This window comes from Chaetodon trifascialis, chromosome 13 (genome assembly GCF_039877785.1).
Source record: "Chaetodon trifascialis isolate fChaTrf1 chromosome 13, fChaTrf1.hap1, whole genome shotgun sequence".
Lineage (NCBI taxonomy): Eukaryota > Metazoa > Chordata > Actinopteri > Chaetodontiformes > Chaetodontidae > Chaetodon > Chaetodon trifascialis.
In genome coordinates this window covers 23,044,510-23,062,188 of record NC_092068.1, presented here as the reverse complement: position 1 = coordinate 23,062,188, position 17,679 = coordinate 23,044,510, and the positions used below count along the sequence as shown (strand labels likewise).

The 17,679-nt window shown below is 43.1% G+C and overlaps 1 protein-coding gene across 1 annotated transcript in view; it reads right to left on the bottom strand.

The window, feature by feature from the left end:
- Positions 1 to 7,374: 7,374 nt before the first annotated feature.
- The window catches only part of wdpcp (WD repeat containing planar cell polarity effector), a 50,992-nt gene continuing 40,687 nt past the window's right edge, over positions 7,375 to 17,679 (bottom strand). Inside the window, exons 14-17 of the mRNA XM_070977873.1 lie at positions 14,338 to 14,452; positions 10,930 to 11,021; positions 9,678 to 9,721; positions 7,375 to 7,843 (exon numbers count right to left, since the gene is read on the bottom strand). Coding sequence (XP_070833974.1) covers positions 7,793 to 7,843; positions 9,678 to 9,721; positions 10,930 to 11,021; positions 14,338 to 14,452 — 302 coding nt within the window. The 3' untranslated portion in view covers positions 7,375 to 7,792. The remainder of the gene's footprint in view (positions 7,844 to 9,677; positions 9,722 to 10,929; positions 11,022 to 14,337; positions 14,453 to 17,679) is intronic.

Genomic DNA, 17,679 nt, shown 5'->3' with positions numbered 1-17,679 from the left:
CAGCATGTTGGTTTAATTAAGAGTTTTTTTCTGATCATTTCGAATAAACAGAAATCAACTGTGGGAGTTTTTCTTGAGGCCTGTTTATTGTCCAGTCGTTAAATATGCTCTAATGAGGGCTGCAATTACGATTATTTTCATTAAACGTTAATCTGCTGATTATTTTCTCCACTGTGGCCGATGTGACCTCTTCATGTTTTTTTTGTTTTTTTTAATTTTAGTTCAAAACCCTCAAATATTCAGTTTTATCGCACAGGACAAAAGAAAAGCAGCAAATCCGAAGAAAACAGCAAATATTTGGCTTTTTTTAAAACTTGAAATGACAAACTATTAATTATAAAAACAGTTTAAATTTAGCTCTATAATTTTGCGCCAAGTCATAATTAGACTCACACGATGATTAACAAGCTGAGAAAAACAAACAGATTTCTGCTTCATAAAACTCTTGTGATGTATTTCCAGTATCTTTATTTAGACTTTTAAATAATAGTTAATAATAGAGAAATATCTAAACTTTTGTCGAGGGCTCTCGGGTTGAAAGTTTTGCATACAAACGTCTCAACATCAGAGAGATCTGAGCTCTATATAAATACATTTTTTCTGATTTTTCTGCCACGTTTGTCCCTTTTCTGCAGATATTTTGGATGTTTTTACCCCCAAAAATCCCCAAAATGAAACGATGTGAGAATGGAAAATCTGACACGTCGTTCTTTTGATTTGATTAAAGGGTCAGAAGCCGGAAATATTGGGCAGCATCGTGTTGATCCCGTCGATAATCCCTCCCATCAACCTGATCAGCCTGATCGATACATATTGTAGGTGCCTCCCTGCCTGAGCGGAGCATGCTTCAGCTGCAGCCCGCCGGCTGTTGTCTCTCTCTGTCTCTCTCTCTTTATGTAAATGAAGCTCGCAGCAGCTGAATAAATATCTGCCGACCAGGACATTAAACATGTTTGCGCCAAGACGCGCAAACAGCGCAGCGAGCGTCCACGAACAGCGGCGGATTTGTTCGGATTTGCATCAAACAAACATTTGCGACCAATCTTGTGGGATTGTTTAAGGAGGCAGAGAGAGCCACAGGTCTCACATGAGACAGCTGCTCACCTTCAAACGGCCGCAGAAATGAAAAGCGCGGCCGAGGAGGAGGAGGAGGAGGAGGAGAGAGCTCCGTCATTAAATGTCTCCTCTGAGGACGCGAAGCTGCAGCCAACGTGACGGACGTGCAGGAGATGTCCGCGCGCAGCCGGCTGACGACTCAGGGAACAGCTGCACAGGCAGAAAATATAAAAACAGAATAAAACTTAGATTTTCATCCTGAGCAATTTCTGAAACACAAGACGAATAAAACAGGGGCGAGAGAAACTAAAATAATTCATCCTGCACGCAGTTAAAGAGCTTCAATGTGACTCTAAACACTGAGGGTTTGTTTCCCAGCATGCAGCAGGAAGCAGAACAAAACGTGACTGTAGGAAAAAACAGGACAAAATACAACATTTATGATCCAGATTGTTATAAACTTGTTTCCAAACTGAGGCCGCAGGACGAACGAGAGGAAAAATCACGTGATACAAACAGACTGAACTGCATGACCTGCAGCAGGCAAATGACTTCATCATCTTCCCAGTTTCCTGCAGCTGTTTGACATCTTGTTAGTCAGTATTCAAATCTTTGCAAACATCCACGTTTATGCGTCTCAGTCTACAAGGTGAAAGAGGAGCCTCAGCCTCATTTACGTGTCTCTCAGGCTTCAGCTGCTGCTGGTTGGGGTTACATGTTTGGAACTGACCATCTTGGGACATAAAACCAGCTTGAAAAATGAGAGAATATTTCCCCCGAAGTCCCGCTGAGATGCCACAAAAATGCAGAAATGTTTTTGTAAATTCACACTGCAGCAAAGAATAACAGCCACGTTTAACAAAGGACACATTCAATTCAAATTTAGTATTTTCTTCACGTGATTTGTGTCAGGTGATGAGGAGACGGGTAAATTTAAATTGTTTTGAGAGATTAATGTTGAATTTTGTCAGTGGAGTCATGTTCGTTTGCTGTCAAACACACACACACCAGGTAGAATCTACAGGGCGTCACATGCATGAAAACACACCTTGAATCAACAGGTATCTTAAATTAATGTCTGAAGTTAAATCTGAGCAAACTGCACAGAAATAATTATCAACCTTCAGTTCAGATGCAACAACAAAAGCGACGCGCTCAACATTTTATAACGTACTAAAGCAAAAACCCAAAGTGTTTTTCCTCACAGCCCAGAGTTCCTTTGAATCTACGGACTGAATATTCATCAGGGTCTGTTGTTCCACATGTTGAGAACTAAAGCACATATTTATAAAGTAAACATGTCGATGGCAAAGTGTTCGAGCTGCAGCTGCAGGTTTGGCTGCTCGAGGGAGGGAGGAACCAGAAGTCTTCCTCTGCCTTAGAAAAGGTTTACGAGTGATTAAGTTGATGATCTAATCTATGAGTCAAATAGTTTATCTCTTTGTTCAAAGACCAAATTCTTGGAGCGCTTTGAGAAGATTTTAGGTTGACGCAGGGTTCAACCGGCACAAGGACGCCACATTTTTAGAGGAAATTTGACCAGTTTTCTTCCAAGAACTACGTGTAATCAGTTCTTTCATCAACATTTTAGTATTTCCAGGGTGGAAAAGCCTCTAAAATGTTGTTAAAGTCTTAAATTTGGGGGCAAGGTTGAAATATTAAACAGATAAATGTAAAATCTGCTAATAAAATAAATGTCCTGGTGGTTTTTTCCATTAAAGGAAGGTCCACAGTGACTGAATACTGAATAAAAACAGCACATTACTGGAGCACTTCATCGTCTGTGTGTGTTGTTTTACCCTGAGCTGAGGGTCTGACGCCTTCATGCTCTGTTCAATGGGACGATCGATCGCACCACCTCGCCTGTTGTCAGCTGTCGACCTTTTGGCCTCTCGCCTGCTCCGGTGAGGGTGTCTGAATGTGGGTGGACTGGAAACTGTTGACATTTCGTTCACACTTGTCCAGGAAATGAACTGGAACCGAGCCGGACCGTTTTTGCATGAGTGCTTGTGATTCCTATCTAGGAAAGAGAAACAGAGACAGGCAGAAAGATAAAGGCAGCGTGCGAGACAGAAAGCGGACTGATCCTCCTGTATTATTTAGGCCTGTGAGACCTTACAGGCCTCGATAAGTCCAAGTGTGTGTGTGTGGGAGACAGAGATTCGAAGGACCGGGAGATGCACTGATAGCAGCCTGCATGCTGGGACCGTCTTCTTGTCTTCTATTTCCATGCAGGACAGGAAAAAAAAAGAGAAAACACACTTGTCTTTCATTGGCTGTCAACTGTCGCCAGACCTTGGCATCCCGGTGTGTTCATAGGCCGGTATGAGGAGTGAGAGGTGATCCAGAGGAGGATTATGTTTACCTGGGAGGTTAATCTGGGGTCAACTGTACACCGACATGGGTGGAGTCCAGGCCGCCGTCTCCAGTTTCTCTGCTTTTTTTCTTCTTCTTGCATCTTGTTTTTTTTAACGTAACGCACAAAACTGGTGCTGCGGCAGACTTTAATGTCTGTTTGGTGATTTGAAGGGTTTCCTTGGCGGACATAAAAAGGTTTGTCTTTACCAAAAAACCCGAAGCAGCCACCAACAACCCCTCGAGTCCACCATCCAAACGCAAAGAGGGCGAGAGGACCACCGGTTCCTATGAGGGGATTTCACAGTTGAGTCCAGGCGGCCAACACAGCAGAGCTGGTGGACTGAAAGCAGCTTAGTCACCCCTATGACACAAGGCACCGAGAGCATTCACCAAATTCCTCGTGGGTTTACATAATGTAGGTTTAAGTTGAGCAGAAGACGCAGTGAGAACGACACAGCGTCTTTCCAAAGGGACAAGCTGCAGTTTCTTATGACTGAGTGAGGAGCAGCCTGCAGACTTTCTCACCTCTGTGCATGTGACTGTGGCTCACAATAATATATAATAATATCTACTGTATATAGAATAATATGTATAGAATACTCTGTAAAACTCTTGTAAATGGTGTCAATTACAGGCCGCTGAAGGCTGAGGTTCAGTTAATAAATCTACGGGTTGTAGGAATAAAACAAGCTCCGTGGGGCAGGTACATGCTAACATTAGCTGCTAACGCATTCGCCATATCAGAAAGAGCTGCAGTCATTTTGATTGATCAATTTTCATTATTTTAAAGCAAAAAATCACAACAATCTCTTGTTTAAGCTTGTCACGTGAACAATTGCTGCTTTTCCTCATCGTAACATTACAGTTTAAGCCTTTTGTCAGAAAAAACAACACGTGATGATCACCTAACACTCTCTAGGACATTGTGATGGTTGTTACATAAACCAAATCATGACGATAATCATTCATTGAAGCCCAGATGACACATTTTAAATGCTGATGTTCAGCTGGTACACCGTTTACTGTGCTCAACACCTTTGTTTAGCATGTTAGCATGCTAACATTCGCTAATTAGTGCTAAACACAGCACAGCTGAGGCTGATGGGAACATGATTTGTGAAAAGACACCGCAGTTTCTACAGTTCATCCCGAGGAGAGCATGAATGTCTGCACCAAATTCTGTGATGATACATCCAATAACTGTCGAGACGTCACTCTGAACCACTAGTGTGAACCTCAAGGTGGCGCTAGAGGAAAAAAAAAAATCAGGGATCGTCAGAATCATCTGGGTTCATCCTCTGGGATCATGAATGTCTGTTTATAATTCATCTATAAGAGCTGTTGAGGCAGTTCAGTCTGCAAAGCGTTGAATTGATAAACCAACACAGAGACATGTCACGTGACTAAAAATAACACAAACAGAGGAAGACTGGAGTGCTTATCTCCATGTTTGAGGCCATGCTAACATTACATGCTAAAGTGTTAGCATGCGCACTACACGGAGCGTCCCTGAGAGGACACGCAGACGGGTTTGACATGAATCGTCTGATGAATGCTGAGCAATGATCAGCAGCCCGAACAACAGAATATGCTCCAGCAGCTGTTCTGAGGTCAGCGGAGCAGCCAAACACTTCCTTCCTTCTTTGAAGTGGCTGATGGGAAATCAGACAAGACCGGGCTGGTGAAAGCAGCTCAGGGTTTTTCTGGGCTGAAGATGACATCCTCGCTTCCCTGTGAATCCGTGGCGTCAGGGTTTGGAGGGACGCAGCGGACAGGTATGTGAAGAGGGCTTGTATTGTCTCATCTGCAAAGGACGCAGCAGATCCTCCTCCCAAGTCACAACTTGTCTTTTCCCTCCAGCCACGCAGACATGGGAAAACTCTGAGGAGGCCTGCAGGCGTTAGTGTTTCCCACCGAGGAAGCCGTCTCTGTGTGTCAACAGACCGCCGTCTGGCGCGTTTGTCACATTTCCTCCTTCATTTACTTTGTTCCTCATTAACTAATTTCTCTCTGCATACAAAGCCAGAGGGCAGGAAGAGGAAACGTCTCCGTCTGCACCTCCGAGAAGCTGTTTAGAATCCATCTAAACCGCACTCCCGACCTTTGACCTTTCAAATCTCTGATGAAGATGAAGGACTCTCTTCACTCATTCAAAATCTGCAAAGTCTTTCATTTGCAAATATTATTTCTAATTTCAGCCAATTTTGTTTTTCCTGTGACCTAAAAAAGTGTTGACTGACCTCAACACACATTATGTCCACAAATAAGGAAATATGTCTGCATGTTTTTACGCTGTATGCACGAGCAAATGTATCTTTTATTTGCCAAAAAGAAATGCACAGTGTGTTCATTAATACAAATATATATTATTATATTTATTTTTTCTGCTAAAAAAGGGTCAGGGGTCTAATATCTGACCAAAATCTGACCACGAACGTAACTGTTATCTCAGCTTCAGTCTCAGCCGAGTCCTTCCGTTCGTCTCTGATCTCAGTCTGAGGTTGTTTTAATCAGAGAGCATCAAACTGTAATGCTTTTTGTCTTACAGGCTTCTCCAGGAAACAGATATTAAATACAGATGTTCTGCACCGTAATTAAGAACTTTTCTGATGATCTTTATGCAAAGTACATCTCATTCACTGAGTCCAGAACCGACAAATAAGAGAAACTGCACACCATTCAGTCATTTTTCTGGACAATAAGAGCCTTCCAGTTACCCTCCGCTGTCAGCAATTACGTCTCTTTGATGTCTTTAATGGTCCTGACATATTTGTCTATAATATTTTGGGGATCTGGCTCGTGCAGATTAGTGAAACAAACCTATGAAACATAGAATCTGGCCCTGAGGGGAAACAGCATCAGTCCAATCAGAGCCATCATTAGATGTGATCAGGCCTCCGCAGAAGCACTGCACAGCTGTTGCACAGAGGAGAGGAAAAAAAAACAGATAACCTGGATAATAGCAAGTGCCGGAGGCTTGATTCATTTCCAAATGTTAACAAGGCCGTTTCACAGCTCCAGCATGCCGCACAGTATGTTAATACCACTAATAAGCCTATCTCTGCGAGTCATCTCGGATGGTGGAGATTTGAGGCGGTGTTTTACAATAAAGCTGCTGGCCACATTTTAAATGAAGCATAACTATTTATGATTTTACAAAGCTGACATAATTGCTTAAAGGGTAACTGAGGAGAGCATTTGGTCTCGTACTTTGTTTTCTGTATTATGAAAGAGGAGATTTCACTGTTTGCATGTCAAAAAGGCTACTGTGTAGGCCATCAGAGGGATGGGAGGAACTCGTGCTCGCCTGTTAAGCAATTTTGCAGCTTTTATTCAAGCTGTCAAGTCAAACAATCAGGAGATAATGCAGCCTTGGTTTGTAAATTATAAACGTGTCAAGAGATGCACTAAAGGCATCGACAGATGCCACTTATCTCCAGCAGGCTCTGCAGTGTGACTGTATCATCAGAAGGGAAATATAACATTTTGATGTTTACATAAGAGAAGTATTAGTATCAGTCAGAAATGTAATTCCTTTCACCCATCCCTCTCGCAGGGATTGACTCCCCAAAAAACATACAATGATTTTTTTAAAGCTAACAAAACAAAAAAAAGGAGCAGAAAAGCATCCTCGCTGATCTTCTGTCCATTTCCAACATCGCTTCTTGTATATTTTTTGGTGGAAATCCTCTTAGAATGCAAAGTAAATAGATTACGATACAGTGAGGGATTAGGGCTCGCGCGGCGCTGTCAGATTAGTCGGTGAGCGCAGCGCGTCGACAGCTCTGACACGGCTATGGCTGCTGTTCAGGAAAGGGGCTCCGCGCGATGCTTTAAAGACGCTGGCTGGCTCCTATTCATGAATAAAACTGTGGCCCGTAATCTCGGCCAACACGCACACACATCCACACAGCACGCACGCACACACACAGGAAGCCTGGAACATTCAATATCAGCGGTGATGGAAGTATAATAGAAGTCTTTATTTTTTCAGGCTGATTAATGGAAAGGTTTGAAACGTTTTCTGTGGTGTTTTTAAAGGCAGACGTCGGTGTAACTGCTCTCCTCTCAGGTTGGTTCAGTTCAGACTTCACTAGGACAGAAAATAACCAGGCAGGAATAATAAAAAAAGACTGTTTTTCAGTTTAAAATGTACAAGTTATTAACAAAACTGGCAAAGCTAATGTATTTACATGTATTATTATCTTCAGTCGTCTACTGTTCTGCACAAGAAGAAGCACTTGAGTCCGTTTCCAGGTGACATCACAGGTAATATTCAGCATGTGGAGACAAAGAGAGTCTGTTACTGGTGTGATGACGCCGAGTCTCCAAACTCCCGCTGGGATAAAAAAAGTGCTCTGATCACATCTTGGTTTTTTCAAACCATTCCTAAATGAACCACGTGAAGCATCTCGCCGTCTTCATCATCCTGAGAGAGAACAAACACACGTGTTAGATGAAAATGTGCTTTTGGAGGCTTCCAAACTACATCAGCTGCACCTCATCCGGCTGATCCTGAATTCACACCTGAAAGCTGCACTGAGCAGTCGGGCTGCATCTAACGATCATTTCTATTATTGATTCATCTGCAGATTATTTTCCAGATTGATCATTCTGCCTATAAAACATCAAAAAGTCATGAAAAAATGCAGCCACATCGTCCCAGAGTGAAGTCTTTAAACTGCTCGTTTTACCCAACAACAGTTCAGAACTAAAAAGGTTTCTTCATATATAATAAAAACAAGGAGCAGATTCTTATTCTTGAGAAACTGGAAGCAGCAATTTAATATTGTCTCTCTAATATTGTCTAACTACTGTCTAACTGAAGTGCAGCACAGCAGAGGCTCAAAGGCAACTTATTTACCCTCATCACAGTTTGACTTGTGAGCAGTTCAATTTCCAATTGACCCTCCATTTAGCATTTAAAAGCAGAATATGAACATTTAATAAGTGTACACATTATTCTAAACCCTGTAAAAGTAAAACATATCAGAATCAGAATTTATTTTATTCATATATTATTGGCCAAGTATGTGTGTACATACAAGGAATTTGACCCCAGTTAAACATGCATACAACATATAAACATATATGGCAGAGCGTGTGTATAGGACGGTATTAGGCCAGGGTTAGGGTTAGGGTTAAATAATAAATGGGGTTACAATTGTTGTCAAATCCCGCACATTCATCAGCACTTCACGTCATCATGTCTGTTTATTACTACATTAGTGTGTTATACACTTTAATAAATGTTTATATTAGTGCTCTCAAAAATATTGCGTTATTAACGCAAATCAATTTTAACAGCGTCATTTTTTTTATCGCGCGATTAACGCTCTTTGTGACCTAGTGAACTTGTAGTTTTTTATAAGCTCTGGCCACTGCTAGTAATGTTAGAAAAAATACAGGATCCGATTGTAAACCGGAAACAAAACAATAGACACGCCCCACGCATGTTTTGGTCTCGCCTGCTCGCGAGCTGTTAAAGTGGAGGCGGATGTCAAGCGCGAAACGCCGAAATGGACGTGAACAAGATTCTGAATGGAAAGTTTAGTTTCAAAAAGTTGCCAGATGGGTCGACTGACAAGACCAAAGTTTGGACAGAGTGCACTTTGTAACTTTATCTTGTATCACCCTGTTTTGATCCCGTAGAAAGGTTTTGTTGAAGGGGCTTTTTTGTAACCAAGTATTTATTTTTTTTGTCATCTGTTTATTGACAGTGTTAAATTGTGTGAGATTTGATTCATTCAGATGTGAATGACCGCTCAAAGTGAGAATGTTAGTGTGAAATATAACACTACACATTGTTTTCAATAAAAAACATTTGCACAAAGCAAGCCTGTCCATTTTTCCATGTTGATAACAGTATTAAAATGATAATTAATGGGACATTTAGAATAGATAAAAATGTGCGATTCACTTGCGATTAATCGCGAGTTAACTATGACATTCATGAGATTAATCGCGATTAAATGTTTTAATCGATTGACAGCACCAGTTTATATTGTGCTTGGAAACATCAAAGGACCATATAAACATTATTCTGTGTGGCAGAATTCATGCTTTCCTTTGTTTTTTCCTCAGTTTGGGATCCACTGTACTGCACTTTACTGCTCCACCACTGTAACATCACCGTACACACTGCTGGCGAGGACTTATATATGATAACTCTTCCCTCTGATCCACTGACAGCCATGATACACTCTTGTGACTTCTGTTGACTGAAATGTAAATAAAAATCAATTTGGGGTCAATCAACTCACATTCCTGTTGTCTCTGTCACCTTGGCTGCTTCCTGCAGAACAAACTGAAACGACACGAGACGTTAGAGGATGTCAGACGTCCCTGCAGACCGGCCGTGACGCTTTACACAAGTACAACAACCAAACATTAGACATGCATAATCACACACGGCAGCCCTGCAGCACACACACACACACAGACACACGCGCAGCTGCACAGCTTACACGCTCACTCAGTGGGTCGGACATGTCGCCTTTTCTGGGTTTTAACGAACATGAACCGTTGTCACTCATGGCGATCTCTCTCTCTCGCTCTGAGCTCTGCGTTAATAAGGTTATGATTGACATTAAAACCCCGCCGTGCCTCATACAGATATTTAAAAGCTGATGCAAATTTCCCCCAATAGCCTACAGTCCGGATTATCAAACGACAGAGCGATTTGATAGCGAGACAATTGCTAATCACCCGAAAAATGGAATTATTAAAATGGAGAGAGCAGGAAGGAGGAGAGGAAGTGAAGAAGAAGTGATTTTTTCTTAATGGGTGTTTTTCCTAAATGACCGGTTAGTCATCTCAGACATCTGAGACCGGCAGAGGAGAGCACTCAGGCTACGTTTAGAGAATAAAACAGGTTGAATGTCGCCAGAGAATAGTTGCAGGGCTTAAAACGTGACCTGAAACAGACATGTTGAACATGATGAGACTTAATATAATGGGCTGACTCCCTCTCAGATGAAGATGGATGAACGGGCTTGTCGAAGGCAGTTTGGGGAGAATTTAGAGCAACGCTGAGAGTCGCTTAGTGTCAAGAGAAAGTTTAGATGCGTCTGTAATCAAGTTAAATCATTCAGAATTTTAGATTTTTCTCAGTAAATAAAGATTTTACTGGCCGATAACACTTACTGACACTTACTGTCAACGGGACTTCTTTAAATAAGAAAACAGCTTTAGTTTTAGCATCACACTTAAAATTGATGCCGCAGAAATCAGAAAAAAATCTTTTTTTAATTCACGCGTTCTCCCTAGTCAAAACATGGTGCTTACATTACCCAGAATGCAACATGACTGCTGACAGTTCAGTCACAGATTCAGGTGTGTTATGCTTAAAGTAGCTAATGTAGCCTCGAGCAGAGATGAGGAGCGGGCTGCAGATGTAGAGGACCCCTCACAGACACAACAGACAGGTGCTGAGAGTGCGACAGGCAGGCAGATGGATGGACAGACAGACAGACAGACATGGACAGGCAGACAGACAGACAGGGACAGACAGACCTGTTTGTCTCAGCGCCCTCAACACATCAGGGCTCACGGTCACTCGTATGCTCTCCGCCTGTGGCCTCCTCTGATTGGCTCTTCCATCAGCACTGAAGAACAGGAAGAAAACTGAGTCACATCGGTTCCATTTTGTTTAAAGACTAATGAAGAAGAATAAAACATCTTCTGTTTAACAAAGAATAAAAAATACAGTTTCAGGTATCCTCGGTTTGTCCGGTTTGTTTTGAAACATTGTTATTTACCCTTCAGTTAGTAATTTCCAGAATACAAACCTGAGAAAATGTGGGTGTGAATTTCCATTTGGGTGAAAGCGGTAACTCTTCTTCTTCTATCTTCTACTGATTTAGACGCGTACATTGTTTCTACATAAACGTTAAACCGTCGTCTCTGAACACAGCGTGTGGATGTTTGCTTCATGTTGTTTCTGTCAGAGGTTCAGATTCAGATGAGAAACCATCTTCGGGTTGTTCCACGATTACCTGAACCTCATGAGCCTGAATCAGGTGAGACACAAGCTCACCATCAGTGTGATCTCTAGTTTATCAATGGCAGACATGACACACGTATCATCGTCCTGATCAATGATGGATACAGCGCTGGACGAAGTATTCAGAGCAGCAGTGATACCACACTGTGAAAAATACTTCAGTACAGGAAAGAGTCCTGCATTCAAAACCTTACCAAAGAAAAAATACTATAAGTATTATCAAGTAAAAGTACTGATGTGTTTTTCTATCATATCCGCTGTTCATGGATTAATACTCATGTGTTTGTTGTGTTTTACTGCTGTAGATGTTGAAACTCATTTGCAGCGTAGCGTCTCTAAAAAGTCAGAAAAACAGCCTGTTTTCAGCTTTGTGACGATGCAGCTGATCCAAGAGGCTTTTTAAAGAGTTTGTTTAGTTGAAGGAGGACGTTTATTAGAAAAAATCTAAATCACTACATTTTGAGAAATATGGTTTTCACTGAACAGGAAAGACATGAAACATCGTAATCTGAAAAGCAGCTGTCAGACAAAAAGTACAATATTTGCCTCTGAGATCAAGTGGAGTACAATTATTAGGTTGCATAAAAAGCAAATACTGAGGTAAAGTACATGTACATTGAATTTGTATGTAAATACAGTATTTGAGTAAATGGTCTCAAAGGGACTACTTTCTCGAAGTCTTCATCCTCTGTCTCTTTTGTCTTTGGACGACAGACAACTTCTAGCTTTGTAGGAGTGAGCGGCTCCTCAAACAATAACTATAAAACCAGAATCTGCAACTACTAACACTAAACACACTCAGTGAGAAACTTCATACTATGTTATTCTGTTATTCTAGGAGGTGTGAGGCAGTTTTCTTACAGATCTGTAAGCTCACTGCGTCTGTTGGGGCTTCAGGATCTGCTTCATGCAGACAGACACTGAACCATTTCCCGCACACAGATTCAGGACACGAATATCAAATAAACACATAAAATATAGAGATTGAATCAGTTGAATATAGAAACTCGGCTCTCATCGTCACATTAACTTTGGCCTCCTCGGCTCGTTCTCCTCACTCCACCGACAGAGCAGTGCATGATGGGTGAGAGGGGCCAGCAGCCGTCAAAGGAACGCTGGGATGCTTCCCAGATCCCGTCTCGTTCTCGCTCACTTCTCCGAGCGCGGACTTGGATTTGGGGGATGCGGGAATGGTGCGAGGAGCCCCCGAACTGCCATTGTGCTCGCCTCCCTCTCTTCCTCTGCTCTTTTCTCGGCGAGCCAAACGGGAGAGCGACCGCGCTACAATGCCTCCCCTACTCCATCTCAGCTAAGCTGTCATTGGCTTCACATGAGAAACAATGAAACTTCATCGGAGACCAGATTACAAAAAGGAGGGGGGGGGTTCAATATAAAAAAATTGTTCTACAGGAGGGGGGAAATTGTGGAATAAAAAAGGCAGAGGCTTTTGTCTCTTTCTCTCTGTGGCTATTATCTTTTGGGAGGTTTGGGGATCTGCTTTCTTAGCCTCTGTCAGCGGTGCAGGGGAAGACCTGGGGTAGCACGACCGGGCTTTTGGCTGCCAAATCGCCCTAACCCTCTTTACCACTCTTTTTTCTCCTCTCGCTCCTTTTACTGTTTTTAAAAAGAGCTTAGGACAGAGCATCTCTCTCTGTCTCTTCCCCCCTCTCTCTCTCTGGACCCAGCTTGTTTAAATTGGCTGATAGGAAGGGATTTGGGATGGATGGAGGGGGCTTAGAGAAACGCAGAGTGGAAGGGCGGGTGGGGGGGGGAAAGCAGAGAGTCATCAGTGTTACAGTCAAACAGCCATGAAAAGCCTATGAGGATGAAAAGAACAAGAGCGCTTTTTTATCTAATGCACACAAATCCCATATAAATACTCCAATATGTTAGTTGGGGTATGACAAGGAATGCCCCTCCACCACTTCCTCCCACCCCCCACCCCCCCCCAGCCCACTATAATAGAGACATGGATGGCTATATTTGTATGTATCTGTTTGTGTGTGTGTGAGACGTTCAGGGACAAAGAGAGGGATGCTTCCAGTGCGTCTTTAGACACACTGTTTTCACACGTCATTCACGTAGACGAGTGTATTAAACAATCACTCTGAAACAGTGAGTTCAGTCTGCACTCTGGAGACTGAACCATGGTGAAAATGGACTCCGGTGGAGTTTTAAATGTGGCTCCGGGTTCAGCGTTGGGATCGCTAAGACCCGGAACTGATGTGGCTTTGACATTTGAAATGTCACTGGGAGTGACGGCTTTTAGGCTGCAGCTGGGTCATTTGGCCACAGACGCTCTCATGCAATTCATACGCAGACAATGGCGAATCACTGTGGGAGAGGAGGCGACATGTAAAAGTAAAACAGTCAATCATCTGCACGCAGACTCTGTCTTACTGTTGTGGTTCGCTCGCACCACCGCCGTAGCGTCGGTTTTGGCGGCAGCAGGCAGCAGAAAAGTTGTAAAAACCCACCGTACGCTACCTGCTCAGACACAGCTGGTGAACATTATAGAGCATTTAGCAGCTCAGGAGTTGGCAGAGACCAAAAACTGCTAGAAAGAGAGTCTTATATTCATCAGGTGGACAGATCACGACTCTGTGAATGATAACAGCGCTCTGGAACTGCTGGATGTGTAAGAAAGCCACTGTTTGTTAGCAGCTTCATCATATCAGCTCATAATATATAAACACTGTGTTCACAACTTGTTTCCCTCAGTTATTTCCGGTTTAAAGGAACAGAAGTACCACAATTGGAAAAACGTGCATCCGTAATAATAAAACATGAAAACAAACTGATCTGTGGCAAGCTTGCACTTCTACACTTGTGAGTGTAGTGTATCCCCAGTACATGCTGAACTCCAACAAAGACAGCTGTACAAGTACACACACGTGCACAGAGTACATGTAACTCACTGTGCTGTGGGCGTGCCTGCGTTCGAAGGTCCTGCTGCACCCTGGTTCCTCTCTGTCTGTCCGCCTGCGAGGCTAGAACCACACGACACACCGTTTCTGCCTCTCAGAGGATCTTCTAGGACAAACAGAGAGAGAGAGAGGGAGGGATGAGGGTGAGCAACAGTTTCCATTTACCTAAAACAAAAGCACGACCCAGTTTGAATCATTATCACCGTTTCACACAGAAATGGTCTCGCGTCACTTTCATCAAACCACTCGCTGACCCCTCGTGCCCCGTGGAAGCACTTCAGTTATTTATTCAGGCTTTCCCTTTACTTTGTTATCCACCTCTACACTGCATGTTCATCGTTCACCGGACAAAACCTGAAGATCTCTGTGGGATCAAAATGTTATTTCATTTACCGGCATTGATTGGTGCCTTGTCGATACAGCAGTGTGTTTTTCAGCCCTGTAATCTATCATCTCTTTGTGGTTTAAACAGCTGCATGAACGTGCGCGCAGGCTTTTGATAATTTGGATGTCACGCGTTGACAGTCTTGTTTCCGGTAAACACGTCGTGCCAGTAAAGTTTCTGAATCGAGACGGGAAGCCAAACAGTGACGGAGGTTGCGTGAACCAGCGGAGCCGAGAGGGGAACGGAGACAAACGCTGCTTTCCTTCAACACACACCGGAGCTAACAGGCTTTCCCCATAACGACCAAGAAGGCAGAGAGAGGAGGTGGAGAAGTGGATCTTTAGATAAAGCTCTTGTCTCTTTGCCCATTGAAAGGCCCTGCAGTCACATCAGCCTTTGTGAGGGGGAGACAGAACGATCAGGCAAACAACTTGGCGTCTCCTCTTGGCAAAGCGCTACCCCAAAGAAAAAGAGATAGAGAGCAGGAGAAAGAGGCCTTCCCTCGCACTTGTTCGCTACTCTGCCTCTCACAATGCCGTATCTCTCCAAATCAACACACTTGTCAGCCAGACAGCTATAAGCGATTTCCAACGCTGTTATAAAAGGAACCATTTCTAAGCTGAAATGTGTGTCCTCTATTGTGTGTTTATGTGTACAAGCGAAGGCAGAATCTCTGTTCACGGCGGTTTACAAAGGATGCAGATGAATATGAGAAGAGGTGCATAGAAACGTGTTGTCTGTGCCCCATCTGATTCGAGCCCAAGACCGACGCCGGTGCATCGCAAAACACGTCCACCTCAAAGAACCACCAGATCTGGTATTGAGTCATTTTTTCCGAAAACAAGTGAGAAATCATCCGAACAATGGCAGAAGACATGCTCTTCTTTCCAATGTTTCTTCTTTCCAATGCAAATCAACTCGTTTCTATGATTTTCATGAAATAAAGTAATCCAGGGTGGCGATGGCCTAGATGAGCTGATTTCACTGCTGCTCCTCAACAGAAGCACCGCTGCTTGGTTCCTGTGCTGCCAGGCAGTTAATTCCAGGTGTAAAACAGCGTGAGATTAAGTGGCTCAGATGAAAACCAGCAGAGCTCCAAGTCCTGAGGAACAGGGACTAAAACCTGCTGACCTTGAGTTAAACAAGAAGTTCAATATTCTTATTTGCTGTCTTGCTGAGAGTTAGAGAAGATTAATAGCACTCTCATGTCTGCCGGCTGGCTGAAGCTGCAACCAGCAGATCTGTAAGTTATATAAAATATCTGATGTCTGGTTAGGTTTGTGTGTGTGCATGTGCAGTAAATGTGTGTATTTCCATTCATAAAAAGAAGCCGACTTGTTGCGGACCGTTCACTGTTTGTACAGGAAGCAGCAGGATGTGTCGGGGCTCTGGGTTCGCTGCAGGGAACGGCGGCTTCACATGATCACAGCAGAAATTTCTGTTTAACAGCTGATTATTACAAATGGTTGGTTCGCGGAGGATTCGCCATGACCTGCCTCCCGAGTCACATCCAACCGCACACACACTGTACACATATTGACACAAACACGTATGTCACCGAGGGCCATCCTGAATTTGAGCTGCAGTGTGTGACGACGACGGAGAACAAACACATTTCAGTCTGCTGTGTGCGCTCAAACTGAAAATGTGTCTGTGGCTGCGCTGGGGGAACTTTGAAAAGCGTGGGACTGATGAGACGAGTCTGTGTTTAGTCACTGTGGAGCGACTCAGACTTCGTGTTCAAACAGATACGAGCTGCCACTTCCAAATACAGTCAAACACGTGTACCATGTGACATATGTCGACCAAACATACCTGAGGACGCTATCTGTGTTTCAACAGCAGGTACCATGCTGGTTAATTTGCAAAGCGTGCAGTAATAACTGTGTGTTAGGACTGAATTCTCTACTGACTAATGCAGAGGAGATGCACACATACCATAACAGAGAACAAATATTTATCAGAGAACAAATATTAGCTTTTTGTTTGCTTGTCTTGCTTCGAGGGGGCCGTGTTTAATAAGCCTCTGGATTTGGTTTAATAGTGACATTCTTCATTCTTTAGGCTGTATGAAAGTATTTATTTAATTTAAACCAAAAATACCGTAATTATTGGCTTCATCTTTCAAAAACTTGGCTAAACTTTGCATTAGCAAACAGTGTGGAGGAAGAACTGAATGTACTGGTTTGCAGTGATACTGTCATGTATGACATTAATAGATTGTTACTACTGATGCATCAGTGTGTGAGCAGCATTTTACTGTTAGAGCTGGTTGAGGTGTACTTTATATATAGTTTGTTAGTTTAGTCGAGCGGTTTCCAGCCTGGGGGGGTCAGATTACTCCAAAGGGTCACAAGATAAATTGGAGGGGTCATGAGCTGACTACTGGGGGAGGAAAGAATATGTGACATGTTGGATAATTTCACCTCTTTGAAACAGTTACTCAAGTGAAACATCTGAGAAGTTAATGGTGGAGCTGGGAACAACTCATACCTGAGACCTGACAGTTGGCCTAAAAAGTGTGAACCACTGGTTAAATCCTGAACAATGTGTCTTATACGACTCTCATCTGTGTTTTTACGTTTAAGTACAGCGGGCAGATAAATGTAGTGGAATAAAACGTATAATATGTAGTGTGTTCCTGAGAGCCAGGGCTGATCCTAGTGGTGTGTGATGGCCATGCCAGGAGCTTTGTGTGTCTATGTGTGTGCGCGTGTGTGTCTGTGCGTGTGTGTGTGTAAAGCGAGACACCTGTTCACTGGAGCCCTCTGCTTAAAGCGAGTCACTCATTATTTATGACCTGGCTTTTCTGCTCTGTTAATATGCTCTGTCTGCTTGTCTGAACGTCACACACACACACACACACACACACACACACACACAGAGATGTGTGCAAACACACACAGACAATTCAAGGGAGGCGTCAGTTTAACCATTATCACTACTGA